The sequence below is a fragment of the Monocercomonoides exilis genome (genome assembly GCF_001643675.1).
Source record: "Monocercomonoides exilis strain PA203 chromosome Unknown scaffold38-1042076, whole genome shotgun sequence".
NCBI lineage: Eukaryota > Preaxostyla > Oxymonadida > Polymastigidae > Monocercomonoides > Monocercomonoides exilis.
In genome coordinates this window covers 424,362-451,437 of record NW_027150583.1, presented here as the reverse complement: position 1 = coordinate 451,437, position 27,076 = coordinate 424,362, and the positions used below count along the sequence as shown (strand labels likewise).

At 35.4% G+C, this 27,076-nt stretch overlaps 2 protein-coding genes across 2 annotated transcripts; both read left to right on the top strand.

The window, feature by feature from the left end:
- Nucleotides 1-47: 47 nt before the first annotated feature.
- On the top strand, nt 48-5,818 carry MONOS_6012fu6013fu6014 (putative Protein kinase domain; the record flags this gene model as incomplete). The annotated part of the gene is made up of 7 exons (XM_067876212.1): nt 48-66; nt 153-451; nt 511-701; nt 801-1,167; nt 1,745-4,844; nt 5,121-5,178; nt 5,392-5,818. The coding sequence occupies 7 exons, from the start codon at nt 48-50 to the stop codon at nt 5,576-5,578; spliced, it is 4,221 nt and encodes a 1,406-aa protein (XP_067723187.1). The 3' UTR covers nt 5,579-5,818.
- MONOS_6011 (putative S-adenosyl-L-methionine-dependent methyltransferase) lies at nt 5,815-23,085 on the top strand. The gene is made up of 8 exons (XM_067876211.1): nt 5,815-5,956; nt 6,013-6,740; nt 6,905-7,056; nt 7,359-10,949; nt 11,963-12,122; nt 12,242-12,403; nt 12,648-12,934; nt 13,200-23,085. The coding sequence occupies exons 1-8, from the start codon at nt 5,852-5,854 to the stop codon at nt 22,991-22,993; spliced, it is 14,979 nt and encodes a 4,992-aa protein (XP_067723186.1). The 5' UTR covers nt 5,815-5,851; the 3' UTR covers nt 22,994-23,085.
- Nucleotides 23,086-27,076: the final 3,991 nt, after the last annotated feature.

The window sequence follows — 27,076 nt, the reverse complement described above, 5'->3', positions numbered from 1 at the left end:
ATAAAAAAATAGTTCAACGATTTTCAAATAATTATGGGTAATGTCAAATGGGAGGATATGACGATTGTTTGAATTAATTAAAATTTTTAAAGATTGATATCGAAGCTGTTCAATTAAAAATTTTATTGTATTGTTTTTTTATTTTTGTATAGATGAAGAAATAGACTTCATTGATGCAGGATCCTTCGGTGAAGTGTACAAGGTCAAGCATAAAGCAACTGGAAGAATTCTCGCATGGAAAAAGATTGTATCAAAACGCATTAAAATTGAAGGAGTGGTTCCACCCGAAATTTATTTGCTAAGGCAAATATCATCTCCTTTTTTGGTTCAATATGTTGACACTTTTGAAAAACGACCACATTTTTATTTGGTGATGGAGTATTGCGATAAAGGTGACTTGAGAGAATATATTAATGAAGCAAAGAAAAAGGGATTTCAAATCTCTGAACAAGTTTGTTGATCACATTGAAATTTATGAAACACATTATTGTTTCTTTCAATTAATTTTAGAAAGTTTGGACGTTTTTATCGGAAATTACGCTGGGGTTGCATGCACTTCATTCTCACAAAATCTTACATCGAGATTTAAAACCTGAGAACATATTTTTATTTGGAGAATACCACGTTAAAATAGGAGATTTTGGATTGGCAAAACAGTTGGATGCCTCGCAAGCAGACGTTCAAACGATAGCAGGAACATAGTTTGCACATTTTGTTATCAAAGAGTTTTTGTGAAATTGAATTCTTTTTGTTTATTCAAATATCTTTAAAAAAAACAAATACATAAATAATTTTTTCAGTGGATATTTAAGTCCCGAAGCATTGAACCAAGTCGGTTACAATCGCCCTGCCGATATTTTTTCTTTGGGTGTGATCATGTATGAGTTGATAACCCTTCGCTTGCCATACACCACTCAAGATCTGCTCCTTCTTCATTCATCTCTTCACAGTGCTGATAGAAACTTTACCGGCAGAACACAAAATTCCCCTTCTGAGTGTGGTTCTCCGGCAAATGATAAAAATTCTTCTTCCTCTAATTCTTCTTCCTCTTCTTCTATTTCTCCATCATTTTCTCCTTTCCCTTCAGAAAGTGATAGGAATTCGCCTGTTCTTCCTTCTATTTATTCAGCTGAGCTGAGGACGCTTATATTGAAGATGCTGTCAATTGTATGTGTGAGAATGTAAATGAAATGAAAATGAAATGAAAATGAAATGAAAATGAAATGAAAATGAAATGAAATTAAAAAATTATTTAAAAAAAAATATAATTAAAAAATGAAATGAAATGAATGAATTCGAAGGAATAAAAGAATTAAATGAAAATTACGTTTTATCAATGATTTTTTTCCCCTTTTTTTTCAAATATAATTATATTTGTCATTTTTTATGTATTTTTCAAATTTATTTTCTTCTTTTTCTTTAAAAATATAATTAAAAATTTATTTTTAACAATAATGTTGTTTATCAATCTATATGGACATCTCTCTCTCTCTCTCTCTCTCTCTCTCTCTCTCTCTCTCTCTCTCTCTCTCTCTCTCTCTCTCTCTCTCTCTCTCTCTTTCTTTCTTTCTTTCTTTCTTTCTTTCTTTCTTTCTTTCTTTCTTTCTCTTTCTCTTTCTCTCTCTCTGTCTGTCTGTCTGTCTGTCTGTCTCTCTCTCTCTCTCTCTCTCTCTCTCTCTCTCTCTCTCTCTCTCTCTCTCTCTCTCTCTCTCTCTCTCTCTTTCTCTCTCTCTCTCTCTCTTAGAATCCCACACAGCGTCCAACAACAGAAGAGATTCTGACTCAGCCACACATCACAAACATCCTCCGCTCTCTCATTCTTGTTGCTCCTCCTCCTCTTCCTCCTCTTTCTTCTTCTTCTTCTCCTTCTCCTTCTCCTTCTTCTTCTTCTGTTTCTTATTGTAATAATCCTTCTTCTTCTTCTTCTTCTTCAAATTTTAATTCTAATTCTAATTTTAATTCTTCTTCTTCTCCATCTTCGAATTCATCATCATCTTCTTCTTCTTCTTCTTCTTCCTCTTTCTCTTCTTCCTCGTCTTCTTCATTTATTGCTCCTTCTCTTCTTTTCTCCCCTTATTTCGACAATGCTCAATCACCACACAACACATTAACTTCTTCTTCTTCTTCTCTTTCCTTTGAAAATTCTCAATTGAATTCTTCTTCTTCTTCTTCTATCATTTCATCATCTTCTTCATCTTCTTCCTCTTCTCTTTCATCTTCTTCCTCTTCTTCTTCTTCTTCTTCTTCTTCTTCTTCTCCTTCGAATGGAGAAAGAAGCAATGGAATATCCAACTTGGTTGATATGTGGCTGAATGCTTCTTCTTCTGGCTCTGTTATATTCTCTTCTTCTTCTTCTTCTTCTTCTTCCTCCTCTTCTTCTTCTTCTCCTCTTTCTTCTTCTCCTTATTCTTCTTCTTCCTCTTCTCCTTCCTCTCCTTCTTCTCCCTCTCCCTCTCCCTCTCCTTCTTCTTCCTCTTCCTCTCCTTCTATCATAACACCTTCTCCTTCTCTTCCTTCTCATTCTTCTCATTCTTCTTTGTTTTCCTCTCCACTTCATCAAACTTCTTCTCTTTCTTCTTCTTCTTCTTCTTCAAATAATAATAATAATAATACTTATATTTCTTCTTCTTCTTCTTCTTCTCTTTCTTCTTCTTCTTCTTCATTTAATTCTTCTTCTTCCTCCTCCTCCTCTTCTTCTTCTTCTTCTCTTTCCTCCTCCTCCTCCTCTTCTACCTCTTTCTTTCCTTCTTCTTCTTCCACCCCTTCCTTCTTCAATACAGACAACTTATCAACAGAAGAATCCATTCTTCTTCTTAAAACAATTGTGGGTGATGTTGGAAATGACAGAGACAATGAAGAAGAAGAGAACAACAACAATAATAATAACAAAGAGAAAGAGAAAGAGAAAGAAGGAGAAGCAGAAGGAGACGATAAAGAAAAACTTGAAAATTCACCATTTTCTTCTTCCTCCTCCTCTTTTTCCTTCTCTTTCCCCTCTTCCTCCTCCTCTTCCTCTTCCTCTTCCTCTCTCTCTCTCTCCCTCTCCCCCTCTGATCTCTCTTCTATTCGTCTTTCTCTTCTGTCTCTAAACGAGTCTTTGCAGCAACAGCCAGAAAGGGAAAGCAAAATTCTGATTAATTCTTCGATTGTGAAGACGATTACGATGCTGCTGGTGATGATGGTGAACAGCTGCGAGAGGGAGAAGGAGGAGAAGGAGAAGGAGAAGGAGGAGAAGGAGAGGGAAAAGGAGGAGAAAGAAAGGGAAGAGAAAGAAGAAAGAGGAGGAGGAGAAGAAGAAAAAACCAAATCGATTTCACAAAATAACATTTCTTCTTCTTCTTCTTCCTCTTCTTCTTCCTCCTCTCCCTCTCCTTCTTCCCCTTCCTCTTCCCCTTCTTCTTCCCCTTCCTCTTCCCCTTCCTCTTCCCCTTCCTCTTCCCCCTCCTCTTCCTCTCTCTTCATCTCCCCTTTAATCTCCTCTTCTTCTCTCAAGATATTCTCTTCTATCTGCACGCTCATTCAGCATCTGATCGAGCAAGACATGAATGTGGTGTATGAATGCTATGAAACAGGGCTTGTGGAGGTGATGATGAAGATTATGGACTCGATTGCAAGAGGAGGGGAGAAGAAGAAAGAGAAAGAGAAGGAGAGGAAGAAGAAGGAGAAAGAGGAGAAGGAGAAGGAGAAGGAAAGGAAAGAAGGAGATGGAGAAGAGAAAGAAATGGAAGGAAAAGAGGAAGAGGATGAGGAAGAAGAAAGAGAAGAGGAGGAAGAAGAAGAAATGGTAGAGAATGAGTTGAGAGAAATAAAGGAGAAAAAAGAAGAAGAGAAAGAGAAAGAAGACAATAAAATACAAAAATTCAAAACTTCTTCATCTTTTTCTTCTTCTTCTTCTCTTTCTTCTTCTTCCTTCTCTTCCCCCTCTTTCTCTTCCTCTTCCCCTTCCTCTTATTTCTTTCTCTCTCTCTCCTCCCTCACCCGCATCCACCTCATCACCTTCAACATTCTCTGCCGCTCTCTTTCTTCTCTCGAAGCTCAATTTTTGGTTTCAAATGGAGTTTATCCGTTTCTCTTTCGCGTGCTTTCTCATTCGGATTCGGTTGTTGTTTTGAAAGCTGCGTCGACTTTGCTGAATGTTTTGAGTGCAAGAGCTAAAGATTCGATTGTAAAAGGGTTTTGGTATATGCCGGGGGAGAAGAAGAAGAAGAAAGAAGAAGAAGGGAAGGGGAAGGAAGAGAAGAAGGAAATGAAAGAGGAGGAGGGGGTGGAAGAGAAGAAAGAAGAGGAAGGGAAGAAAGAGGAGGAGAAAGAGGAGGAAGAGAAAGAGAAGGAAGGGAAGGAGGAGGAGGGGAAAGAAGAGAAGAAAAGAAAGGATGAGGAAAAAGAAACGAATGAGGAAGGAAAAGAAAAATGTTGCAATGACTCATCATCTCCTTCCACGACTTCTTCTTCTTCTTCTTCTTCAACAGATTCAACTTTATCATCATCTTCATCAACAGCCTCATCATCTTCTTCTTCCTCTTCTTCTTCCTCCTCCTCCTCCTTCTCCTCCTCCTCTTCTCCTTCTCCTTCCCCTCCCCCAATCATTTCCAAGCCCCACCCCGATTTCCTCCTCTGTCTCCGCTCAAAGGGAATCTCTTCTCTCATGAGCGTGTTCTACACTTCCCAAAATAGCTACATACCCACACTTTGTGCTGAGTGTATCGCTGTATTATTCCGCGGAAAAACTTTGCCGGCAAAATTAGGAATTGTGGTTCCGCTTTTAAAGGAAGGGTTGGGAAAGACAAAAGCGATATCTTTGAAGCATTCACTGTTGGCGTTGTTGAATTTGGCGAGTGTACAAGGTGTGTGTGTGTGTGTGTGTGTGTGTGGATGGATGGATGGATGGAGAGAGGAGAGAAGGAGAAGAGAAGGAGAGTGAATGAAATGGTTGAGAGAAGAGAAGGAATGAGAAGAATAAAAAGTGTTAAATATAACTTTTCTTCTTCTTTTTTCAAAATATTGTATTTTTTATTTTTCATGTTTTGCTTTTTATTCCTTTCTTAATAACTTCTTTTATTCTCAATATATTATTTGATTCGTCCTTCTCCCCTTTCTTCCCCTTCTTCACTTTTATTTAGCTAATCACGAGCTCATCTTAAGTGACGATTTCTTGAAGCATGTTGAAAGCTGCACACGGTTTGTTGCTTTGTTTCAATGTTCTTATTTAAGAAATAATTTACATTTTCTACAATTATCTTTCTTTTTTTCTCTTTCATTTGTTTTTTTTTCATCACAATTATCTTCATTATTTAACAACCATTTCCTTATTTTTCCTTCTTCTCTTCTTTCTTCTTTCTTCTTTTTCCTTCCTTCTTCCTTCTTCCTTCTTCCTTCCTCTCTTTCTTACAGCCATTCCAACTATTATGTTCTCTCAACTTCAATGACTCTTCTCTCCACTTTATTCAGATGCGGCACCCAACATACCAAAGAACTGATCATGTCAACCATAAACGTCCCAAGAATAAACGAACTTGTTGCTCACAACGACGAATTTGTGTCGGCTGCAGCACACGACCTTATTTCAGCCATAAGATGAACAGGGAGGGAAAAAAAAATTATTATTTTTACAATTTCCTTGTTGAATAAATTCGATTTTGGCGCAAATATCTTTCTCAGAAGCTTTGCCTAATAAATATTCAAATTTTGACCTGTATATTTGAAATTTCATCTTTTAATTTTTCTGTCCAGTGAAATGTCAATTGGTTGTTTCTCTTTTGGAGAGGTTTTTCGTATTCATTTCAAATAAAATTAAAATTAGAATTATTGATCTTTCTGATCAACAATTTTTTTGCTTTATCATTTTTGATTGATGAGTGAGCAAAGGAAAGTTGTTTCAAAACGCTTGAACACAGATTTTAAAGCAGAGAAATTTGAAAAAGAAAAAGCAACAACTCTTTACGAGAGCGTTTATCAGGTTTTTATTATTTCCTCATTTATGTTCAAAAGGAAGTTTTAATTTTATTTTTAAAGTCAATAGTTCCAAAAGAGGAATGGAGTTTGTTTGTTTCTCATATGAAAACGCCTTTGCCAATTACCTTTCGCGTCAATCCGGCTGCTCCAAATTTTGTTCACAATTCTCTTCAACTAACACGGGACACTCAAAACACTATTGTCGCGTGTATCCAACAAACCTTAAATTCGATTGCAAATAGCAACGATAAGACCTCGATGAAGCGAATGGGTTGGTATCCAGGAAGTGAGGGATGTGGATGGCAAATTCAATTATCCAAAAATTCACTTCGAAACAGAAAAATAACATCCTCGCCTCAAAAAGACGCTCGAATTGAACTGAAAGATATGCTGACTCAATTTGCACAAACAGCTGTTATCACTCGGCAAGAAGAAGTTAGCATGCTTCCAACATTCTTTTTGGATGTATTACCACATCATCGTGTGCTCGATCTATGCGCATCTCCTGGAAGCAAAACAAGCCAAATTATAGGAGCAATGCAAGCGCATCTGCCACGACTTCCGTTTTTTGCGTCAAGAGCCTCGCTTTTCAGCACCGCCAGACCATTTGCTGCAGAAAGTGCACACGAACAGCTGATGCCCCCTTCGAGAGGGTGCATCGTTGCCAATGATGTTTCAAAGAAAAGATGCTTCGTGCTGGCAAAGCAGTTGGGCGCGTTCAATTCACCCAATTTGATTATTACAAATCACAATGCTTTGAAATTTCCTTTGCTGAAAGATGATTCAAGGTTTGAAATTTTTTTGTTTTTTGTCTTTGCTTAATGATTGTTAATATTTAATTTTCAACAAATTTATTTGTTAACAAAACTTTCTTGCTTGTATTGCATACTTAATGAAAATCTTTTTCTCATTTCTTTTTGCAATATAATTTAAACACTTTTTTCATATATAGTTCAACGAGCACATTCCTTTTTGATCGTATTCTGTGTGACGTTCCATGCTCTGGTGATGGAACAGTCAGAAAGACACCTTCAATTTGGAGGAGCTACTCGCCTTTTGATTCGCTTCTTCTGCATCCTCTGCAAATGGGCATTTTGGATAGAGGTGTGAATGATGAGAAGAAAGTGATAATGAAAAAATTGCAAATGTGGTGAATTTTCTTGATGATTATGTTGTTTTTAATTTTTATTTTTATTTTAATTTTTATCTTAATTTTTATTCTGTTTTTGATTATTTCTTGTTTTCTTTTATGGATTTGAGAAATAAATTTATTTAATAATTTTTAATAACTTCAAATAAAATCTTTTAATGTTTTTGTAATTTTCTTTTTATGATATTCTTATTGTTTTTACATTTTCTTGTTCATTTTTTTTTTTTTTCCTTTCTAATTTCTTTTCAATTGTCAGCACTTCATTTGCTGAATGAAGGAGGCATCTGCGTCTATTCCACCTGCTCTTTGTCTCCCATTGAAGACGAGGCAGTTGTAAGTGCAGTGCTGAAGAAGTGGAAAGGAAGAGTGGAGTTGGTTGATGTGGCTGGGAGAGAGATAATGAAAGAGAAGGAGAAGGAGAAGGAGAAGGAGAAGGAGAAGGAGAAGGAGAAGGAGAAAGAGAAAGAGAAGGAGGAGAAGGAAAAAGAGAAAGAAAAGAAAAAGGAGGAAAAGGATAAGGAGGATAAGGAGAAGAAGAAGAATGAGAATGAAAAGAAGAAAGAAAAAGGGAAAGATAGAAAAGAAAAAGAAGATGAAAATGAAGAAAATGAAGTCAAAGAAAAACAAAAAGATGAAATTCAATTAAAAGAGAAACAAAAAAAGGAATCAAACAAAGACACGATTTTGAGCGAAACTGAGTGTGTTTTGCCTCATCTTCGCACGTCACCTGGGTTGAACAGCTGGAAAGTGCTGATAAAAAGAGAGTTTCGGTCAGAAATGAGAGGAAATAAAGAAGAAGAAAAGAAGGATAAAAGAGATGAGGAAGAAGAGGAAGAAGAGGAAGAAGAAGAGGAAGAAGAAAAATTTGAGAAAAAGAGGAAAATTTCAAAGAAAAAAGGAAATGAAACTTGTGAAAGCGATGAAGAAACAACTTTAACAAGCAATGCTTCTTCAAATATGAATTCTTCTTCTTCTTCTTCTCTTCTGAAAATGAAAGAGTCAGGTGTTTCGCTCACAAAGAATGAGAAAAAGAAGCTTAGAAAACTGCTAATCAAACAGAAAATAAGAGAAAGACAAGCAAGAAAGGAAATGTTGAGAAAGCAAAAAGAAAAAGATGAAAAGAAAAAGGAGGAGGAGGAGGAAGAAGATGATGATGAAGAGGAAGATGAAGAGGAGAAAGATGAAGAGGAAGAGGATGAGGAAAAAGAAGAAACTTGTTCGAGAAAGAAAAGAAGAAAGATTGATGTTGAGAGTGAAGAGGAAGAAGAGGAGAAAGAGAAAGAGAAAGATGAAAAGAAAGGAAGGAAAGGAAAGGAAAAAGGAAAAAGAGAAAATGACAATGAAAAACAGAAAGAAACAACAGGAAAACAACATGAAGAGGAAGGATTGGAAACTTCTTCTTCTTCTTCTTCTTCTTCTTCTTCATTTGAAAATGAATGGATTTGGTTGAGTAATCCATCTGAGATTCCGCATGAGCTGCGTCTTCTGCCTCAAATGAGAACAAATGCAAAACAAGAGAAAAGCAGCAATGAAAAGGAAAAGGGAAAGAAGGGAAAGAAAGAGAATGAAGAAGAAGATGATGACGATGAATCAATGGAAGAAAAAGAAGATGAAGAGGAAAGCGAAAATGAAGAAAACGAAATGAATGAAGATGATGATGAAATAGAAGAAGAAGATGAAAGAAAAAGCGGGAAAAGAAATAGATTTTCTCACAAAAAGGACAGAAAAAGCAATCTGAAAGGAGGAGAATTGTCAGAACAAATAAACAAACCTAAAATTCCTTCTGTTCCACTTCATCAGCAAATAGATGTGTCTCATCCTCAAATTCTGCCTTCGATGTTTCCTCCTCCCCAGCCACAGATAAATTCATTGAGACCTTCTTCTTCTTCTTCTTCAAATTCTTCTTCCTCTTCTTCTTCCTCTTCCTCTTCCTCTTCTTCTTCTTCTTCTTCTTCTTCTTCTTCTCTTCATCTTGAGCGGTGTATGCGAATTTATCCTCATTTACAGAACACAGGCGGGTTTTTCATTGCTGTTTTGAGGAAGAAGTGGAGCTGGGAAGTGCTGAAAGAAGCAAAAGAAGCAGAAAAGGTGAAAGAGCAATTGAATGAAACAGAAAAAAAAGAAGAGAAGAGCAACGCGAAAGGAAAGAAAAGCAATGTGAATGAAATAAAAACAAACAAAAAAGGCAAATTTCAAAGAGCAAACGAAGCACAAATGGAGAAGAAGGAGGCAAAGAAACAAAGACAAATCCAGAATTCAAGTCAATTCCAAATCACGAAGCATGTTGAGCTTGGTGATATCCACACATCTTTTCCCCTTTCTCTCCCCCCTTCTCTTCTCATCAGTCGCCCTGTTTCTTTCCCTCATTTGCTTTCTTCTTCCTTTGCCTCTTTCTTCGTCCCTTCTCTTTCTGAGTCCTTGTCTTCTCTCTTTCGCTATTCGATCACTGACTCTTTCCAGTCGTCATTCAATTTGCGCTCAGATTTTCCCTTTTCGCAGATTTCGCTTCCTTTTTCTTTGGTGAAAGCAGTTGAAGGCATTGAAAGAGAACAGAAACTGAAGAAATTCAGATTGCATTCTGCGTCTTCCAGTTATTCTTCGCGTTCTTTCTCTTCTTCTTCTTCTTCCTCCTCCTCCTCATCCGTTCCATATTCTCAGTTTGCTCCTCCTCCTTCTCTTCAGCACGCTTCTTCCTCATTCATTTCATCAAAGCAGACTCCATTCAAGTTCTATTTTGCAAGCGAAGAAGCAGAACACTTCCTGACTTGTGCACTTTCATCAAGCATTTCTTCTGTTTCTGCTTCGAATGATTCATTGAAAACATCAACAAAACAAACAAAAGAAAAAGAAATTTCATTTCTTGATAAAAAATCATCACTTCGCTCAAACACTACTTCATCATCATCATCATCTTCTTCTTCTTCTTCGCCATCATCACCATCATCAACATCATCATCATCCTCTTCTCAACCTCTTCGCTCTTCTCTATCTGTAATATCTGCAGGCATTCCTTTTTTTGAACAAAATGTGCCACATGAAATGATATGTTCTTCTTCTTCTTCTTCTTATTCTTCCTTCTCCTCTTCTTCTTCCTCCTCTTCTTCTTCAACAACACATCCGTTTCCTCTTGTGTCTCAGGCATCAACAACATTGCTGGCAGAATTGTTCCTTCGCTCGGCAGTTCTTCTTGCAAAGCAGGAAGCTTCCAAATTGGATGCGAAACAGAGGAAAGCGAAAAAGACAAGAAGTAGAAAGGAAAAAGAAGAGAAAGAAGAGAAAGAAGAGAAAAGAGAGAAACATGGAGAAGAGGAAAATGGAAGAGAAACCAGCTTCAGAAAAAGCTTGCTTCTGAATAGAACGGTTTTTTGTTCTGATGCATCCGCTCTGTTCAAATGGATGAACGATTATTATCAAATTGAAGATGGTGGTGATGAAAAGACGGAAGAAGAAGAGAAATCAAATAAAGAAAGGAATGAAAAGGATGAAAGGAAAGTGAAAAATGAAAAGCAGGGAAAAGAAATAAATAAGATAAGCATTTCCCATTCAACTCCCTCTTCTCTTCCTCCTCATCCAAAATCAAAAACGCGCACAGTTTCTCTTTCCATTCCTGATTTCTTCCAGCCAGAGGTCTCCCAACTTTCACCTGGTCCTTTGTTGGTTGCGTGTCTGTTAAGTGATTGTGAAGCTCAAAAATCAAAGCAATTGTCACATATGCAATCAGATATTCCTCCAATGATGGCGTTTTTGTTTGGTTTGCACGCTGCCCGCAAACAAGGAGCAGAACTGGTGGCGTCAAAAATGGTTTTGACACCTTTGCTCAGTAAAGAAACGTTTTCTGTTTTGAATAGTGTGTTCAAATTGAAAAGGAGAGAGACAATGGAATTAATGAAGAGAACGAAAAGGAAAAATCGAAAGGTTGAATTAACAAAAAATGACAAGCAACCGAAAAGCACTGATTGAACTTAAACTTACAAATAAAATTTTTGAATATTTATTTTCTTTTTATCTCATTTCGAAAAAGGAAATTTTTTTATGAAAACTGAATATTAATAAACTCGTTTATATTTAATGTATGATTGTGAATCCATAAAAAATCCTTCAATTGGAAGATAATTGATTTATTTTGTTTCACTCACATCACATCTTTTTTAAGAAAGTTCAACTCAATTTATCAGAAATCCAACCAAATCAATGATGGATTTAACAATTGTTTTCGATTTCAATTTATAAAATTTGTTGAAGATGGATTTTCTTCAAGAAAGACCATTTTGACATTAGTTGTATTTGTTGTATATTTTTGAACGAATTTGCAATTAAGAAAAAAAAAAGCAAGATAATAAAAACAAATGCGCCATAATAAATTAATTTATGGATGAATGTTATAAATTTTAATTTACAAAGTTTTAAAAAAGAGCTACAAAATTGTTTCAATAATACTGAAAAAGAATTATTATTGTCAACTGTTTGCGATGCCTTTATATCTGGGCAGTTTGAGGGTTTGCTGTTTAATCACTTTTTCTAAAAAATGTTATTATTTATTTTCTTTTTGATAAATAATTGTTCTGTATTTATTGGTTGGATTTTGCACATGTTTATTTTTGCTCAGACAAACCAAAAATAGCGCAGGAAATTATTTCTTTTCTCCAATCACATCTTTATTCATTTTCTTTGAATGTCTTGTCATTCTTTGCGGTCTACATTGTTTCTTCAATGAAAAATTCAACCCAACGTTCGCAAACTGGATTGCTTTCAATATTGCCGCAAATTTTAGCATTTTGTGAAGATGCGCGGAGGATTGAAGTTGATGGTTCGTTTAATTTTGTTTCATAATTGATTTTTTATTTTTGTGCAAATTTTTAGGAACTTTTCTTACTGGAGCGGAATTTCAAATGAAGATTATCAAAGAAATCTGCTCATTGAGATCTTTATCTGTTCATGCCATGATTGCGTTTGTGACATCATTTCGAGAAATGACAGTTGATCAAGCACAACTTCGAACGTTGTGCATATGGGCATTTTCGTTTGTTATTTATTTATTTATTTATTTTTATACGCCTTCTATTCTTTATGCTTGACTGTTGAATAATTTATGAATTCTTTGAATTCATTTATTTATTCAAATTTTTCGAACACTTTCAGGCTTCTCTCCGCACAGCAGCAACTTGATGTGCACAGCCTCCCTTCGTTGTTTTATCAGCTATTTCTTCTCTCGTCAAATGGATGTACTGAACTCATTCTGAGTGAAACTATTTCTTTTCTCTCGCTTTTGGAAGCAAGAGCGAAACATGAAAGTGCACAAGAGTTTGATTCAAAAATGGAATTTTTTTATTAATTTTTAGAATAATTTTGAAAAACTTTATCGAATGTTATCATTCACTGTTTTTATTTTTTTAACCATTTCTTTTTTCTTCTATTTCCTTTTATTTTTATATTTTTTTTTTTTAAAAAAAATATCTGTCATGTATTAAATTTTTACTATATATTTGTTAATCGCATCACAATTTGTTCAATGATATTATTTTCACAACTTTATTATCCTTCTCAGTTCCGTTTCCTCGTCTCTGATCCAAGAGGAGGCCTCCATCCATCACATCTACCAGATGGAAGCAACAACGCTCCTTCATTTCCAGACAGTCACTTTGACTCACCACCGCTTGGCTTCAGCAGCTCTTCAGCTGGTTTCCTCTGAAAGATCACTGCGCACCCCGTTTTCACTGGCGCTGCTGCTGACAATGGCGCAGAACGCATTCTTCAAAGAGGATGTGTTTGAGGTGTTCAGAGGGATGCTGGGCGAAGGGGAAGAGGAGAAGATGAGGGACGCGATGATATACGGTGTGTTGCGAAGAAATTTTTGAAAAATAATAATTTGTTCAATATTTTGGAAATATTTTTTTCCCCAATTTTTTTAAAAAAAGAATTCTTTTTTTTTAAACTTCTTCTTTTTTTTTTTTTTTTTGCAGAATTTTTATTTTTGACTTTGTAATTTTTATTATTATTATGATTATGATTATTAAATTGCTTTTTTCTTTTAAACATTAAATATTAATTGTTTTTATTTATTTTTTTTCTCAACACTTATGTTTTTTTTATATATTAGAAATGCCCCAGCCAGAAAAAGAATGTCTTTTGGAAACAATCCGAGAAGAATATCGCTATATCACGAAGAAGAATGGAAAGAAAGGCGTTTTAGAAGAAAGAGAAGAGCAAACTGAAGTTGAAGATGATAATAATAATGATAATGAAAATGATGAAAGCAATCTGAGTATTCATTCCGACGATTCACAATCAATTGTTCAAGATAGTCGCACTTCGAATCAAAGAACTCGATCATCTTCTTCTTCAGCTTCTCCTCCTCCTTCGATCCCCAACGTCAAGCTATCTTTCTTCCTCCTCATCGCTCGATGCCGCGAGTGGGACGTGATATCTCAGCCTCTCTGTCTCCTCATGCAGCGCATATTGCTCGAGTCAACCCCTACTTTCCTTCTCTATCTGAACTATCTCTCTGCCCATTCATTTTCTGGCGGGAGCGAAAAATCTAGTTGTAATAGTGCAGCGAGCATGAGCAAGTGCCTCAATGGCTCTGGAAATAGCAGCATTGCTGGTGGTGGCAGTGGAAGCAACTTCAGTGGAAAAGCAGGGAAGAAAGAGAGGATGCTTGCGTTGTTTGTGAGCGAAGCTGTGAAGAGAATTGGAGAGGCCTTTGCAGCTGGGAAGATGGTGATGATGGGGATGGAAGCTGCAGCGAGGGAGAATGCAAAGTATGTACCATTTGCTGAGAGGCTGGAAGTTTTGAATACTTCTTCCTCCTCTTCTTCCTCATCTTCCTCCTCATCTTCCTCCTCATCTTCCTCCTCATCTTCCTCCTCATCTTCCTCCTCATCTTCCTCCTCCTCATCCTCCTCATCTCATTCTTTTATTGTGCAAAGTCGCTCGTTCTCCTCCACTACCCCCGTATTCGACCCTCTGCCTTTCCTTCTCCCTCTCCTCCGAGCTGTTGTACTTCCTCCCTTTCTTTCTGCCTGTATTGCGCTTTCCTGGCTCTTTCTCTCTCATCCGCATTCCCGCTCTTCGATCTTGCAGTTCCTGGCAGACACGCTGATGAATGGTTCCTGTGCAAACAGGAGTGTGTGCGTGGCAGTGGAGTGGGTGCTTGAATGGGCGCTGGGTGGAGGAGAAGTAGGAATGTTGGAGAATGTGATGGGATTGAGGAATGCGGAGGATGAGAGAGGAGGGTGGGATGAAGAGTCTGTTATTTGGAGAGAAGAGGGAAGAGAAGATGAAGGAGACAGGGGAGAAGGAGGAGAGGAAGAGAGAGAAAAGAAGATGAGGAGAATGAGGAGAAAAAGAAGGAGGAGAGGAGAGAAAATGAAAAGTCGAATTCACAAGAATTATTCAGAGTTGCCCTGTTTATCTGGAACGGATTGTTTCGATTCAAATTTTCAATCAGCTGAGAGCACATCAAGTTCAATGACACATTCACAGAAAGATTTCAACAAAACAATCGGTGAAAAAGTGATAATGAGACACAACATTGAGAACTGGAGGAGATATTTCAGTTGCATTGGGATGAGCGAGGAAGCAGGCATTGCTTATCTTCAGATGATCCAAAATGAATATATGTCATCTCTGTCTTGTGTATTGCCATTTTCTTCTTTCAAATCGTATCATTTCGTGTCAAAATTGTCACCTTTTCATTCATTTCACCTTTCATGTGCGAGTTCATTCAATCATGTTCTGCGTTTGTCGCTGCCTCCTCTGCTTCCTCCTTCTTCTCTTGTTGTAGTCGCATCTGTTTCGACAGCTCCGTCCTCATTAGCTCCGTCTGCTGTTAATTATTCTCTTTTATCTCCTTCTTTGTCATCATCAACTTCCTCTTCCTCCTCTTCCTCTTCCTCGTCATCTTTTTCTTCTTCTTTGCACACGATCCTCGAATCTCTTCCTTTTCTCCTTCCTTCTCTTTCTCATTCCTTCCTTCTTCTTCTTCTCCCATTTCTTCGTCTTTCTCTTTCCTTGTTCAACAAGGAAGACTTAATCATCAGGAAATCTCTTCTTCATCCTGATTGGTTTGTGAGATGCTGTGCAATTGATGCAACTTTTGTTATTCTAAATGAACTCGTTTTAGATGTTTGTTGGAACATTGTACCATTTTTAGCTGATATTTCTTCTTTTTCTCCTTCTTCTCATTTTAATTCTGTTGTTTCTACAAATTATTTTTCTCATTTAAAGAATCTTGTTCCGTTCACTTCAAATCACTTATTGTCATTTTCAAACAGCCTCACAACACAAAACATTTCATCTTCATCCTCAAATATCTCATCATTGCCATCATCATCATCTTCTTCTTCTTCTTCCACACTTCACCTTCTCCTCTCACAGCACATTTCTGAATCTCCTTCTCTGTCTTCTTCTCTCCTCAATAGGCTAAATCGAGTCTTGCTTTCAGATCCACATTCCAAATCGCTCTTGTATTTTTATTTGATCCAGTTTTCCGCTCTCTTATTAAACGTTGCGGGAAGTGTTCCATTGTATTTTCCTTCTTCTGTAATGTCTTCTTCTTGTCCAAGTTCTTCTTCCTCCTCCTCTTCGTCATCTTCATCATCATCATCATCATCATCAACTTCTTCTTCTTCATTTTCAACTTCACAAATAGCACTAAAACATCCAGACATATATTCCAAATACTCTCATTTCTCTTCATTCATCACCACCACTTTTTCTTCCTTCCTTCATCTTCTTCTTTCTCCTCTGCAGTTCCATTTTACTCTCCTCCGCACACCTGGTCCTTCTTCTTCTCTCATCTATGTTTCTTTTGATGATTGTGTGTCAAGTACAAAGAGTGCATTCTCTTCCTCTTCATTGCTTTCTTCCTCTTCTTCTTCTTCTTCCTATTCTTCAATAAATTCCTCTTCTCCTCTTTCTCTTTTTCCAACAACAAAAAAATTCGAGTGGAATGAATGGTGTTTGTGGAATGAGTCGAATATATCATCATCCTCATCGCCATCTGCTTCTGCTTCTGCTTCTTCCATTATGAAGGAATTGACAGAAAAACTGAAAAGAGAAAGAGATCAAAGGAAACTTGTGGAGAGAGGAGCGTTTGCCTCTTCTACATCATCTTTTAACCTAAATTCAATGTATTTGATGAGTTCTGCGATGCTAAAGCAGCCTCTTCATCATTTTCTGTTGTTGCTATTTTATTTTGTTCATTTTCCATTGTTTGATGGTGAAAGGTTCTTTCAATGTGGCAAAGCTGAAGAAGGATATGGAAAGAAGGATATTGAAACAGGAAGAAGAAAAGAAATGGATAATGAAGAAGATAAAGAAGAGACAGAAAATGATAATGATTTTAATTTCAATGAAGATGGTTTTGAACAATCTATCAATCAATCTTTGCAACAAAATTGTGAATGGAACTTGAATTACCCCTCAAAGCAACTGTTATTAAATCCATTTGATGAAAACTGGTCTTTCGTTGCGCTTTTCAAAGACCAGAATGCAATGCAAAAGAAGCTTGCAATGTTGTCTTCGACTAGTTCTCCTTCTTCTCCTCCATCTGACCTTTCCTTTCCTCTTCAAATTTTCACTCTGATCCGATCTCAGCTCTGGTCTCTTTTAACTGAAACAACTGCTTTCCTTACGCATGCGACGGAAGAAGAATTAGGTTTTGAGAGAGAAGAAGTGGAAGAAGGAGGTAATGGAAGAGAAAAGGAAAGGGCGATGAAGAAAGAGAATGAAGAAGGAAATGATGATGCGAATGATGAAGAAAATGAAGAAATCGATGGAAAAGAAAAAAATAAAGAAAAGGAATCAATAAATAGAAATGGAGGAGGTTCAGAGCTGAATAAAGCAAAAGCATCACTAATTGCTGAATGTGCTGATGTTCTAATGGGACATGTTGTGATGGTCATGGCAAGAGAAAAAGAGAGTTTGAGAGAAAGAAAACGAATAGTGAAAATGATAAAGAGGAAGAGGAAGATGAAGAAAGAAAAAAGTGGAATGGTTAGAGAAGAATATAGAAGTGTGGAAGAAGATGAAGAAAATGTTGGAAAAAATGGACAAAAAAGTTCGAATTCTGATGAAATGGAAAGAAAAATGGAGAAAAGTATGATTGAATCTGTAGCTAAAACGCATTTTCGAGTATCTTCGTTGGAACAATGCTTAGAAATACTGTTAGATGTGAGAGATAGCTGGTTGTTGAGAATGAAGAGAATGAAAGGAGAAAGAGGAAGAGATGAAGAAGGAGAAAGAAAGAGAGAGAGAAATGAGAGGAAAGAGAAAGATGAAGATGAAGAGAATAATGAAGAGAATTCAGATGAAAATGACGAAGGTGAAGAGGAGGAGGAAGAAGAATTTGATGAAAACGATGATAGACAAAAGCCCAGAAAACGCAAACAAAAATCCAAAAAGAACAATCGTAAATCATCTTCTTCAAAAAACCATTCAAATTCTGAACAAAAAGGTGGAAGAAATGTTAAAAACTCATATGCTTCAGCATCTACATCGCTTGTGTTCGATGTATTTTCTGTTCCTTCATTGCCACTTGAGGCAATTTTGTCATTTTCATCTATGCTCGTTTCAATTGCAGCTGTGGCATCAGCCTCTAATACTGTGGAAGAGAGAAAAGAAAAAGACAATACAAAAGAAAAAGATGATGATAATGAAAGTGATTCATTTGATGGAGATTGGAAGGAAGACATTTTGGAGATGGAAGAAGAAGGATGGGAAGATAGTGAAATTGAAGAATTGAACATTCATTCAATGGAAAGAAGAGATAGAGATGGAACTGGTGAAGCAAGTGATGAAGGAGAAGATTCACAGTTTGAAAGAGAAATTGAAGCAAAATTAAGACTTAAACGACAAAAAATAAACGATCTTCAGAACAAAAAAGCGGAAACAATGATGAATGAACGACTTCTTTCTCATTTCTTTGCTTGCGGAGCAAGGCATATGCTTCTTATTCAACGACAGCAGCATCCTTTGTATTCTTCTGTATCATCCGTTCTGAAGCTTTTACGTAAATCTCTTCCATTGAGTGTGTTGTGTGTTGGGATGTGTCATCATCTGACAATGCCAATGAACTCGAATTCAACAGCTAATAGCGATTTCACTTTTTCATCTTCTTTGTTTTCGCCTTCTTCTCCTCCTTTCGTTGTTCAAACAGAGATGTGCACAGCTCTTCAAATCGCTATGGAATGGCTTTCTGCTTCTTTTTCAGTATGTTTCCGTTATCTTTCTCCACTTCCTCCAACTCCAACGAATATTGGTTTCTCTTTCTCTTCTTCATCAGAATTGCTGATGTGTTCTTCTGTATTGATGAATATGGAGCAAAAAGAACTCCGAAGAGTCGTTGTTGAAAGTGCTTTGAGAATGAATGGGGAGACAGATATGGCAATGAAAGTGTTGAAAATGTTGGAGGAATTGGAAGAGAAAGGATGGTTACAGGGCATGAATAATGCGTCAAAGGATTGTGAAGTCAGGGAATTTTTGAGGAGGCATGGAATAATTAAGAAGAAAAAGACATCGGCATTAGCAAAAGAAGAGAAAACAAAGAAGAAGAATGGTAATTCTTTTTGTAGTCTACCTTCTGATGTTGTTGATCTTGGACTTGATGATGAAGGTGAGAATATGATTGAAGAAAGAGAAGAAAAGAAAAAGCAGAGTGATAGAAAAAACAAAAGAATTAGGCAAATTATAATGTTCATTCTAAAAGGAAGTTTCTTTACTCCTTTTGGAGGATTGACTCAAGGAAGAGAGCAAATCATTCACAGAACGAATTCAAGATTGATATATGCACCAATCATTGTTAGCCCTTCTGAAATTAGTTTGAATTGTTGTTGCCATCATTTTCCAACTCCTCCTTCTGCTTCTGTTTCATCTTCCGCATTTATTTCTTCAAATTTATTTTCATCTGTTTCATCAACAAAGCGATGCAGTCCACTTTTTAATCGGATTGTGTTTGCAGATTGGTTTGATGCACTTTCCATGGAGTATCGCTCAGGAAAAGATAATTTGAATGCTCTAAATGGAATGAAATATGTTTTCAATTGCAATAAGGAAATTGAGAGTTTTATTGAAAAACATAAGATGGATGTAATGAAAAAAAGAAACTTTTATGAATTAATTGAAAAGGATATCAATTCAAAAGGAAGAAATAGGAGCAATATAGTTTCAAATGAGGTGAATGACAGCATGATTGAAGAAATAAGAACGACTTTAGAAAAAGAAAAAAAAGAAACAAAGAAAGGAGACAAAGAAAGAAGAGTAACTTCTGAAAAAGATTATGAAGAAAGCTTCAGAAATCCAAGAGGAAGAGAAGGAGAAGGAGATATTGAAGAAAATATTGGAAATAAAAATTTTAAACGAAGAAGAAGCAGAACAAGAAGTCCATCTGTCGGTGAAGAAAGAACTAGTGAAAAAACAAATGATTCTGAAAAGCACAAAATGAGAGTGCTTCTCCAGTCAGATGATAGTGATGATGTTGAAATAACAGAAAATAAAAGAATTGGAAAAGAAGTCAGTGGAAGTGCAATGGAAACAGCATTACCAAATTCACTGATGGAGTCCATTTTGAATGCATCAACTGAAACATCTGCAGATGGATCCACTATTACTCAAATCAACAGGGAAAATTGCTTCAATGGATTAAGTTCTAGAAATGAATATGAAGGAGATGAAAGTGACGATAACGCTAAAAATTCATCGAATTCTTTGTTCACGTGCTCTTCAATTATTGATTCAATTCATACCACTGTATCTTGTCCAGTTTGCATTTCATTAGCGTCAATTCAGCTGCTTCACCAAACCGTCAATATAATTTTATCCCATATTCTCCACGTTGCATTAGCAAGAGCAAAAATTGGAGATTGTGCAGCAGTGAGCCTGTGCTTGTTTATTGCATCTTCATTCTTGCTTCCTTATTTGAAAGGATCACACTTTATTTGTGAGGATATAGCTCCGAGATTGTGGATGATTGCAATGCATGCAGCAAAAGTTGTGGAGAGCAAGGAAGAAGCTGAGAAAGAGATGGCCGAAAAGAAAAGAAGGAATGATGATGGAGAAGAGGATGAGGAAGAAGAAGAAGAAGAAAGAGCATCGGTTGAAAAAGGAGATAATAAAAAATTAATGCCACTTGTTCGAATGAACGTTGCTTCTCGTGCTGTGTTACAACTTTGGATAAAGAGTTGCTTATGGAGCGGGGAGTTTGAGCCAATTTCTGTTTTAATTCGGATGCTCCTTCGAGAAACTCAACTTGGACAGGAGTTTGTGGCAGAAAATGCGCATTCGTTTTCTTCTTTACTGAAATTTGATTTGTTTTCTTTTCCTCCTTTGCATTATTCTCCTTTTGAAAATTCGTTCAATGAGAAGAACAGATATCCGAAAAGAAATTTCGTAAACACAAATATGTTCTACTCTAACGATAATTCTCCCTATGCATCCTCTTCGAATCACTCTGAAGAACTATCAAATTCTCTAACATGGCTAATTGGAGGGGAGCAATGGACACTTCCATCCACAAGTATTTCTCTTATGGCAAATTTTGATAGACTTATTTTGGCATCTCTAATGTTTCACGCATTAGATGTTCTAATGGAAGAGGTGGAAAGACTATTTTCAAGGTTTGTGACGGAGCATCCATCTGCTGTGATTGCTTCTTCTATTGGTTCTTCAATTTCATATTTTACTGAAGTTGATAAAAATGCAGACATTTATAAACAGTATGATATTAAACAATTTAGCTCAAACAACTTACAATTTGAAATCGGTGCAAGTAATTCAAATTTGAATCAATTATTTAATTCTTCATTGTTTTCTTCTCTTTCTTCTTCTTCCGAAAAGTTTTCTTTCCTTCCTTCATTTCCATCGATGTGCCATCTTCTTATCTCTCTTCTTCCTTCACTCTCATCTGCCATGAGAACTGTTTCGCTTCACACACAGCCAATTGCTCCGGTTATCCACAGCACACTTCTTCTTTTCCGCCTATTGATTTCAATCATTCGGTGGCTTACTCCCTTCAGCAGCAAATCATCAACAAGCTTAATATTCAATTCAAAGGAGTGGCTATGCGACATCTGGCTCGTTTCAATAACTTTAATTTGTGAATTTTCACGATATGTGTTTAAACACATTGATTCGTTTTGCAATGTACCAATTAAAGAAACTGAGACATCATCAGTTGTTGCACGGTTGTTTCCGTTACTGATTTATTCGGCTGAACAATTTCGAGGAAATGTGCTGAAAATTCAGAGAGTGCTTGTAGTAAAATTTACAACTGCAGTCAGTGAATATGATATACATATGGAAGTGGAGAGAAAGGAAGATTCAATTGATAGAAGGAATGAATACAAAGAAGAAAGTGAAAGAGAAAGCAGAAATGAAAGTGATGATCAATCTATCACAACCAAAAAATTCAAGAAATGGCGTTCTTATATGAGGAAACTTCAAAAGAGCATTCTAACATATTTGAACGACTTTCCAACTCTTTTCCCACCATTGAGAGCACGCAATTTCAAAATTCAGGGGAAAATAGTTCAGAAGGCAGGTATTTATGATCAAAGAAGAGAAAGCGGAATTAGCTCTCTTTTAGCAGAAAAAACTCCTGCTCAACGTTTGTGGGCAATTACTACTCGATCGATTATCAGAGGAACTGAAAGAAAAAAGACTGAAAGAAAAGAAGAGGAAGAGGAAAGAAAGAACAAAGACGACAATACTTATGAAAATGATAATAGTGATTATGAAAATAAAACGTCAAAACGAAAAAAGCAAAAAATCTCAAAAGAAAAAAATTCAAATATGAGGAAGAATAAAGATGATCGTACTCATCATCGAAATGATAAATCAGAAAAAAGAAAGCAAAGAACAAGAGAACATGAAAGTGAAGAAAAAGATGAAGATGAAAATGAAAGAAGTGTAAGTGGAAGAAAATGCAAGAGCATCGTCAATGATGATTCATTACCTTCTGCTAGCACTCAAATGGAATTGCCAGAGGGTTCTGCACAAGCTCAATTGATCCGCAGCCAATCAATGAATGCGTCAGCAGAAGGGGATGAAGATCCTGCTTTCCCACCTTCTGTTCCTTTAAAAAATGGAGGGAAAACATCTCAAGCACAGTCGCTTATATTTTCTTCGGAACTTTTTGTGAAGAATGAGCCAACAGATGTAAACGAAAGTCGAGTAATGGAAGAGGAGAAAACAAAACGGAAAGAGAATAGATTTACAAAACCACAAGTTAGGTTCATGAAGCATGTACTCAACGAACAGCAAAAGGAAGAAGAAGAAGAAAGAGAACAGCAAAGTGAAAGCGAAAGCGAAAATGAAAGTGAAAGTGAAAGTGAAAATGAAAAGGAAAAGGAATATGAAAAGGAATATGAAAAAGAAAGAGAGAAAAATCGAAGACAAGCTGGACGCGAAGAATTTGATGATGTTCCACATCCAAGTGATAAACGAAAATTTTCTTGTTCGGAAAGGCAAATATCCGTGATTTCAGAAAGCCGTCATTCATTTGCTTCTCCTAAAGAAGGGCTTAACTCAGAAAGAAATGGGTCAATCCCGAATTCAAAATCAATACGATCTTCACCATCTTCTCCTTCACTATCCCCTTCTTTTTCGTCTCCATCTCCAACTCTTTCTCCCACTCCGGCCCCTCTTTCTCCTAATCAAGTCCCTTTATCTCCTTCTCTTTTTGCTTCCCCTTGTCCGACTCCTCTTTCTCCTTCTCCTTTATTATCGCCTTCACTTTCTTCTCCTCTTTCTCCATCTCTTTCAGTTAAAAAGCTTGCATCGAAGCAAAGTTCAATTCTTCTTTCAGCTGCAGCATCACAAAACAGCAGGCGAATCGGATTGATGAGAAAAACAGTTATATCACCACAATCTTCCGTTTCACATTCTCAAATGTGATGCTTGTTTTTCTATTCAGAAGAACCTTATAGAACTATAATTATATTTTGTTCAATAATTTGACAAATCAAAAATTAAATTCCTAAATGTGATTTTCATTACCTTTCTTTTTTTCAATTATTCTAATAAAAATTACAAACTCAATGATGATATTTTAATAAAATCGAAATGATCAAACAAGCATAATCAACATGCACGCTCTTGGTAGAAGGTGATAATACACCGCAATTCAAATTCATGTTATTTGTATCCTATAAGTTTTTGTTTGTTGTTTTATGATAATATCTGTGACTTCAGACTCTTGGTTTTACTAGAAAAGCATAAACACAATTTATTAATGATAATGTTATAAATTGTGAAAAGGTGAATGAAAAAAATAAAATTATCACAATTCAAACTCGGATGCATCTGTTCCATCACCAGCTCCTAAAGAATCTGATTCTCCTTCGGTTTCTTCATCTTTTTCATTTAAAACCAGTTCATCACTTTCGTCAGATTCTTCAGAATCATCTTTTTCAGTTTCATCTATTTCTTTTTAATGATTCAAGGGTTTTTAAACATTCAATATTTTGAATAAATTCTACCAAATCAAGTGTCCAAGATTTTTTTCCAACAAAGTTAGTCAAGGAATCATCAATTTATTTTTCATTTTAAAATCATTTCTCGATAGAGATTTTTGAAAACTTGACCAGGTGCTTTCTATCAATTTTGAACAAATTTCACTTTCTGTATCCACAAAATGGTATTTGTGGCAAACTGTGTGATTGACATAACTTTAAGATGATTAAAAGCAATGTCCTTTCCATTCATCTGAGTTAATAGAAAATCCCGGTATTGTTTCATTTTCGATAATTAATAATTAAATGGGAAAAAATATGAACTAACAAGCTTTTTTTGCACAAAGAACAAAAAAAATTGTTTTTCTAATTTCATTATAAAACAATATCATATTTCAAGATATATTTGATTTTCATATCGGTAAACATTCTTCATTGATTGAATAAAAAAAACTTGAGCGACTTTGCATGATTTTCAAAATAATAATTTATTTTTTTCCATATTTTTTTATCATGCAATGTTCATCAAATGTGTATAATTTTTCATTGAAAAATGCTGAAGTTTAATATTTTCCCCCATATTTCATTTTTCTATAAATCATTCTCACAATCAAACATTTCCAAAACATGCAATCGCGTTTTCTTTCAATCATTTCAATTAGCCATGTATGTTTCTTTCTTTTTCCTTTTCAAAATTTTCTTTCGTGTAAAATTTCATCATTCAATTCGATTATTTTTCAAGGGCAGCCAAGCTTTTCTAACAATGTTAAACCATTTACAGGCATGTGTGCTCTTTCAATGGAATAAAAACCCCAGCATTTTGTCAAGAAATATCAGCCAGTTAGCTGAACTGAAATATTTCTATGTTCATCCAAAAACTCAAAAAAAAATTTTTTTTAATTATTTTTACGATATATATTTTTGTTGTTTTCAAAGGAGCAATTCCCACTTATGATCAGTGTTTTCTGCACATGCCACACATGAAAAATCTGAAACGATCAAAAGCTTCTGTGGAGGAAAATAATGTGCACTTTGGTCATCTTATGTTTTCTGCAAATGGTGAAAACCTCGTTATCTTATTCCAAGTCACTTCACTGTCTTGGAAGAATTAAGTTTTTTTTTTTTTTGATAAATGTTTGAATTGCGATCAGGAAGGTGAGATGTCAAAGCGATTGGAATAGATCCATCCCATAAAATGCAGATATTTTCCCAAAATTAAAAAAATAATTATAACTCAAATACCTGAAGGTTTGAAGTATTTGTATTTTCAAAAGAATGAGGATAAAGTGTTTTCTGAGAAATTTTTGTTTTGAATTAAAGTTTGTTGTGACCCTCTGACTTCAATAAATTATAAAAATAATCAACACCTCGAAAAAAGTATTGATTTCAAAAATATTCACAGAAGTCTCGAAAAATTGGTTTTTTATGAAAAAAAAAACATTTTGATGATAATACGAACTTTTATTTATTTTTCTTCAAGCGATAAAACATTATCACCGATATAATTTTCTCTTTCTTTTTCCAATGCTCAAATATTACAAGTTTTCACATTTTTTCGAAAACATCGTGATAATAACAAGATTTATTGTGTGTGAAAATTCACGTGAAATATTCTCAATGAAAAGTTATTCATTTGATTAATGAATTTCCATCCACATGGATTAATTTATCAATAAAAATGACTGAATAGAAATATTGTATCAAATTATTTCTTTCACATTCGATATTATTATTATTTTGAAAAATCATTTTTGAGAAAATATTTTTTTATTAACCAAATTTTCATATCATAACCAAATTTCATTTTGAATTGACGAAATTTCAACTTTATCGGAACGATTTGGTCGTAGTGACATTTGCAAGTATTTATTTCCAACTCTATTAATATTGATGAATCGGAGCATTCACTAAATCAAAATTCATCACCAACGTTATCTCGGAATTATACTCGATAATGCTTTTTCAAAAAAACTGTTTGCCATTTCCTTTCAATAATTACAATAAGTTGTTTGATACAACACTCAATATTGAGATCATCTTGAATATAAAAAATTTCGAAAGAGAGATAACAAATTTTATTGTTCGTCTCCCTCTGTGACACAACAGGTAATAAAATCATCTATCTGTCACTAAAAAAAAAAAAAAAAAAAAAAAAAAAAAAAAAAAAAAACTTCCAAAGATTATGAAAAGCGTTTTGAAAAAAATTAGGTGATAGCATTTGAAATATTTGTTATTTTCAATTTTGTCAGTGATAGTCCGTGAAAAAATGTGACAAAATAATTTTGCAAACTGATATTTCAAGCCAATGAAAAAATAATTGTGGGAGCATGATAGTGTCAATTGATAATTTAAAAATTTTAGATATCTTGAACTGCTGTTTGTTGATTCATTGATAATAATTTTGTAAAATCGAAAATTGCGAAATGGTTAAAGAATGACAAAATTTGACAAGTTGACAAAACCTTTTCAGTCATTTTTCATTGTTTCTATATGTAAATATCAAGTCGCAGAGATCAAATTGTTAGATTGAGTTATTAATAAAAGATGAATAAGAATCATTTTCAATTTACAGAACTAATTGGTGATACAGGGAATATGCGAAGAGTTATAAAACTAGTCGGGGAGGAAACCCGATCCAGGGAGGAAACCCGACCCAATGATCTAAAAAAACATTTAAGATAAATTGATGAAATTTTATGTTTTTTTGACGAAAAAAATATGTTCAATATATGAAAAATGCACTGTTAACAGAAAAAAAAACTGAATAAAATAATAAGCACGATTTTCAAAAACAGAAATTCAAATAAACGTATTATTAACTGAAATTGAGAAAAAGTCTTAATTAAAGCAAAAAGTTGATGATCATCGTCAGATGAATAATAGACTGCTCCAAATGAAGCACCTTCTGGTGCTCTTTCAGGATTTATTTGTGAGGCAGCCCATTGAGGAGGGGCATCAGGCAAACGATTCAAAACTGCATTTTTGTCCATTGGAAATAAGCCGCAAACCCTCCACGAAGCAATTATCGTTGAGGGGTAACTAGCAGCTGATAGTCCATTTTTCAATGTTCGAATAAATGCTTCTCTTCTCTCCGCGACCGTCGTAGCCTTCCCGCTTTCCGTTGCCTTGCTGAAATTCCTCTTTAAACTCGCAAACACAAATTGGTCGTTGGGCTGTAGAATATGAGAGGTGTGAGAAGGAAGTTTTATCAAATCTATTAAATTGTCTCTGCAAACTTTTTTCATTTCATCGCTGAAATGACCCACACCTCCATCCATGACCAGCATAGCATGATCATATTGCTTTCCTATGGCGCACCGTTTTTTGTTTATTTCTGGCAAAAATATTTTTTTGAACAATTCAGCAAATAATGACGATGTTAAATGGCCTGACGTGGTTGGAATAAAAACTTCAGTTGAGGTTGTGGCAAGAAGATATTCAGCTGGAATTGTTTTGAAGGGAATGAGAACTGGTGCAAGGTATCTGCACCCATCGGAGCTAGTCATTACAATGATGGATGTGGAGG

Excerpts from the sequence above, each read along its gene's own strand:
- MONOS_6011 (XM_067876211.1), top strand. The coding sequence starts at position 5,852 with ATGAGTGAGCAAAGGAAAGTTGTTTCAAAACGCTTGAACACAGATTTT. Across the intron at positions 10,950-11,962 it reads AACGTTTTCTGTTTTGAATA|GAACTTTTCTTACTGGAGCG; the intron begins GTGTGTTCAAAT and ends GCAAATTTTTAG. Across the intron at positions 12,404-12,647 it reads AAACATGAAAGTGCACAAGA|TTCCGTTTCCTCGTCTCTGA; the intron begins GTTTGATTCAAA and ends TATCCTTCTCAG.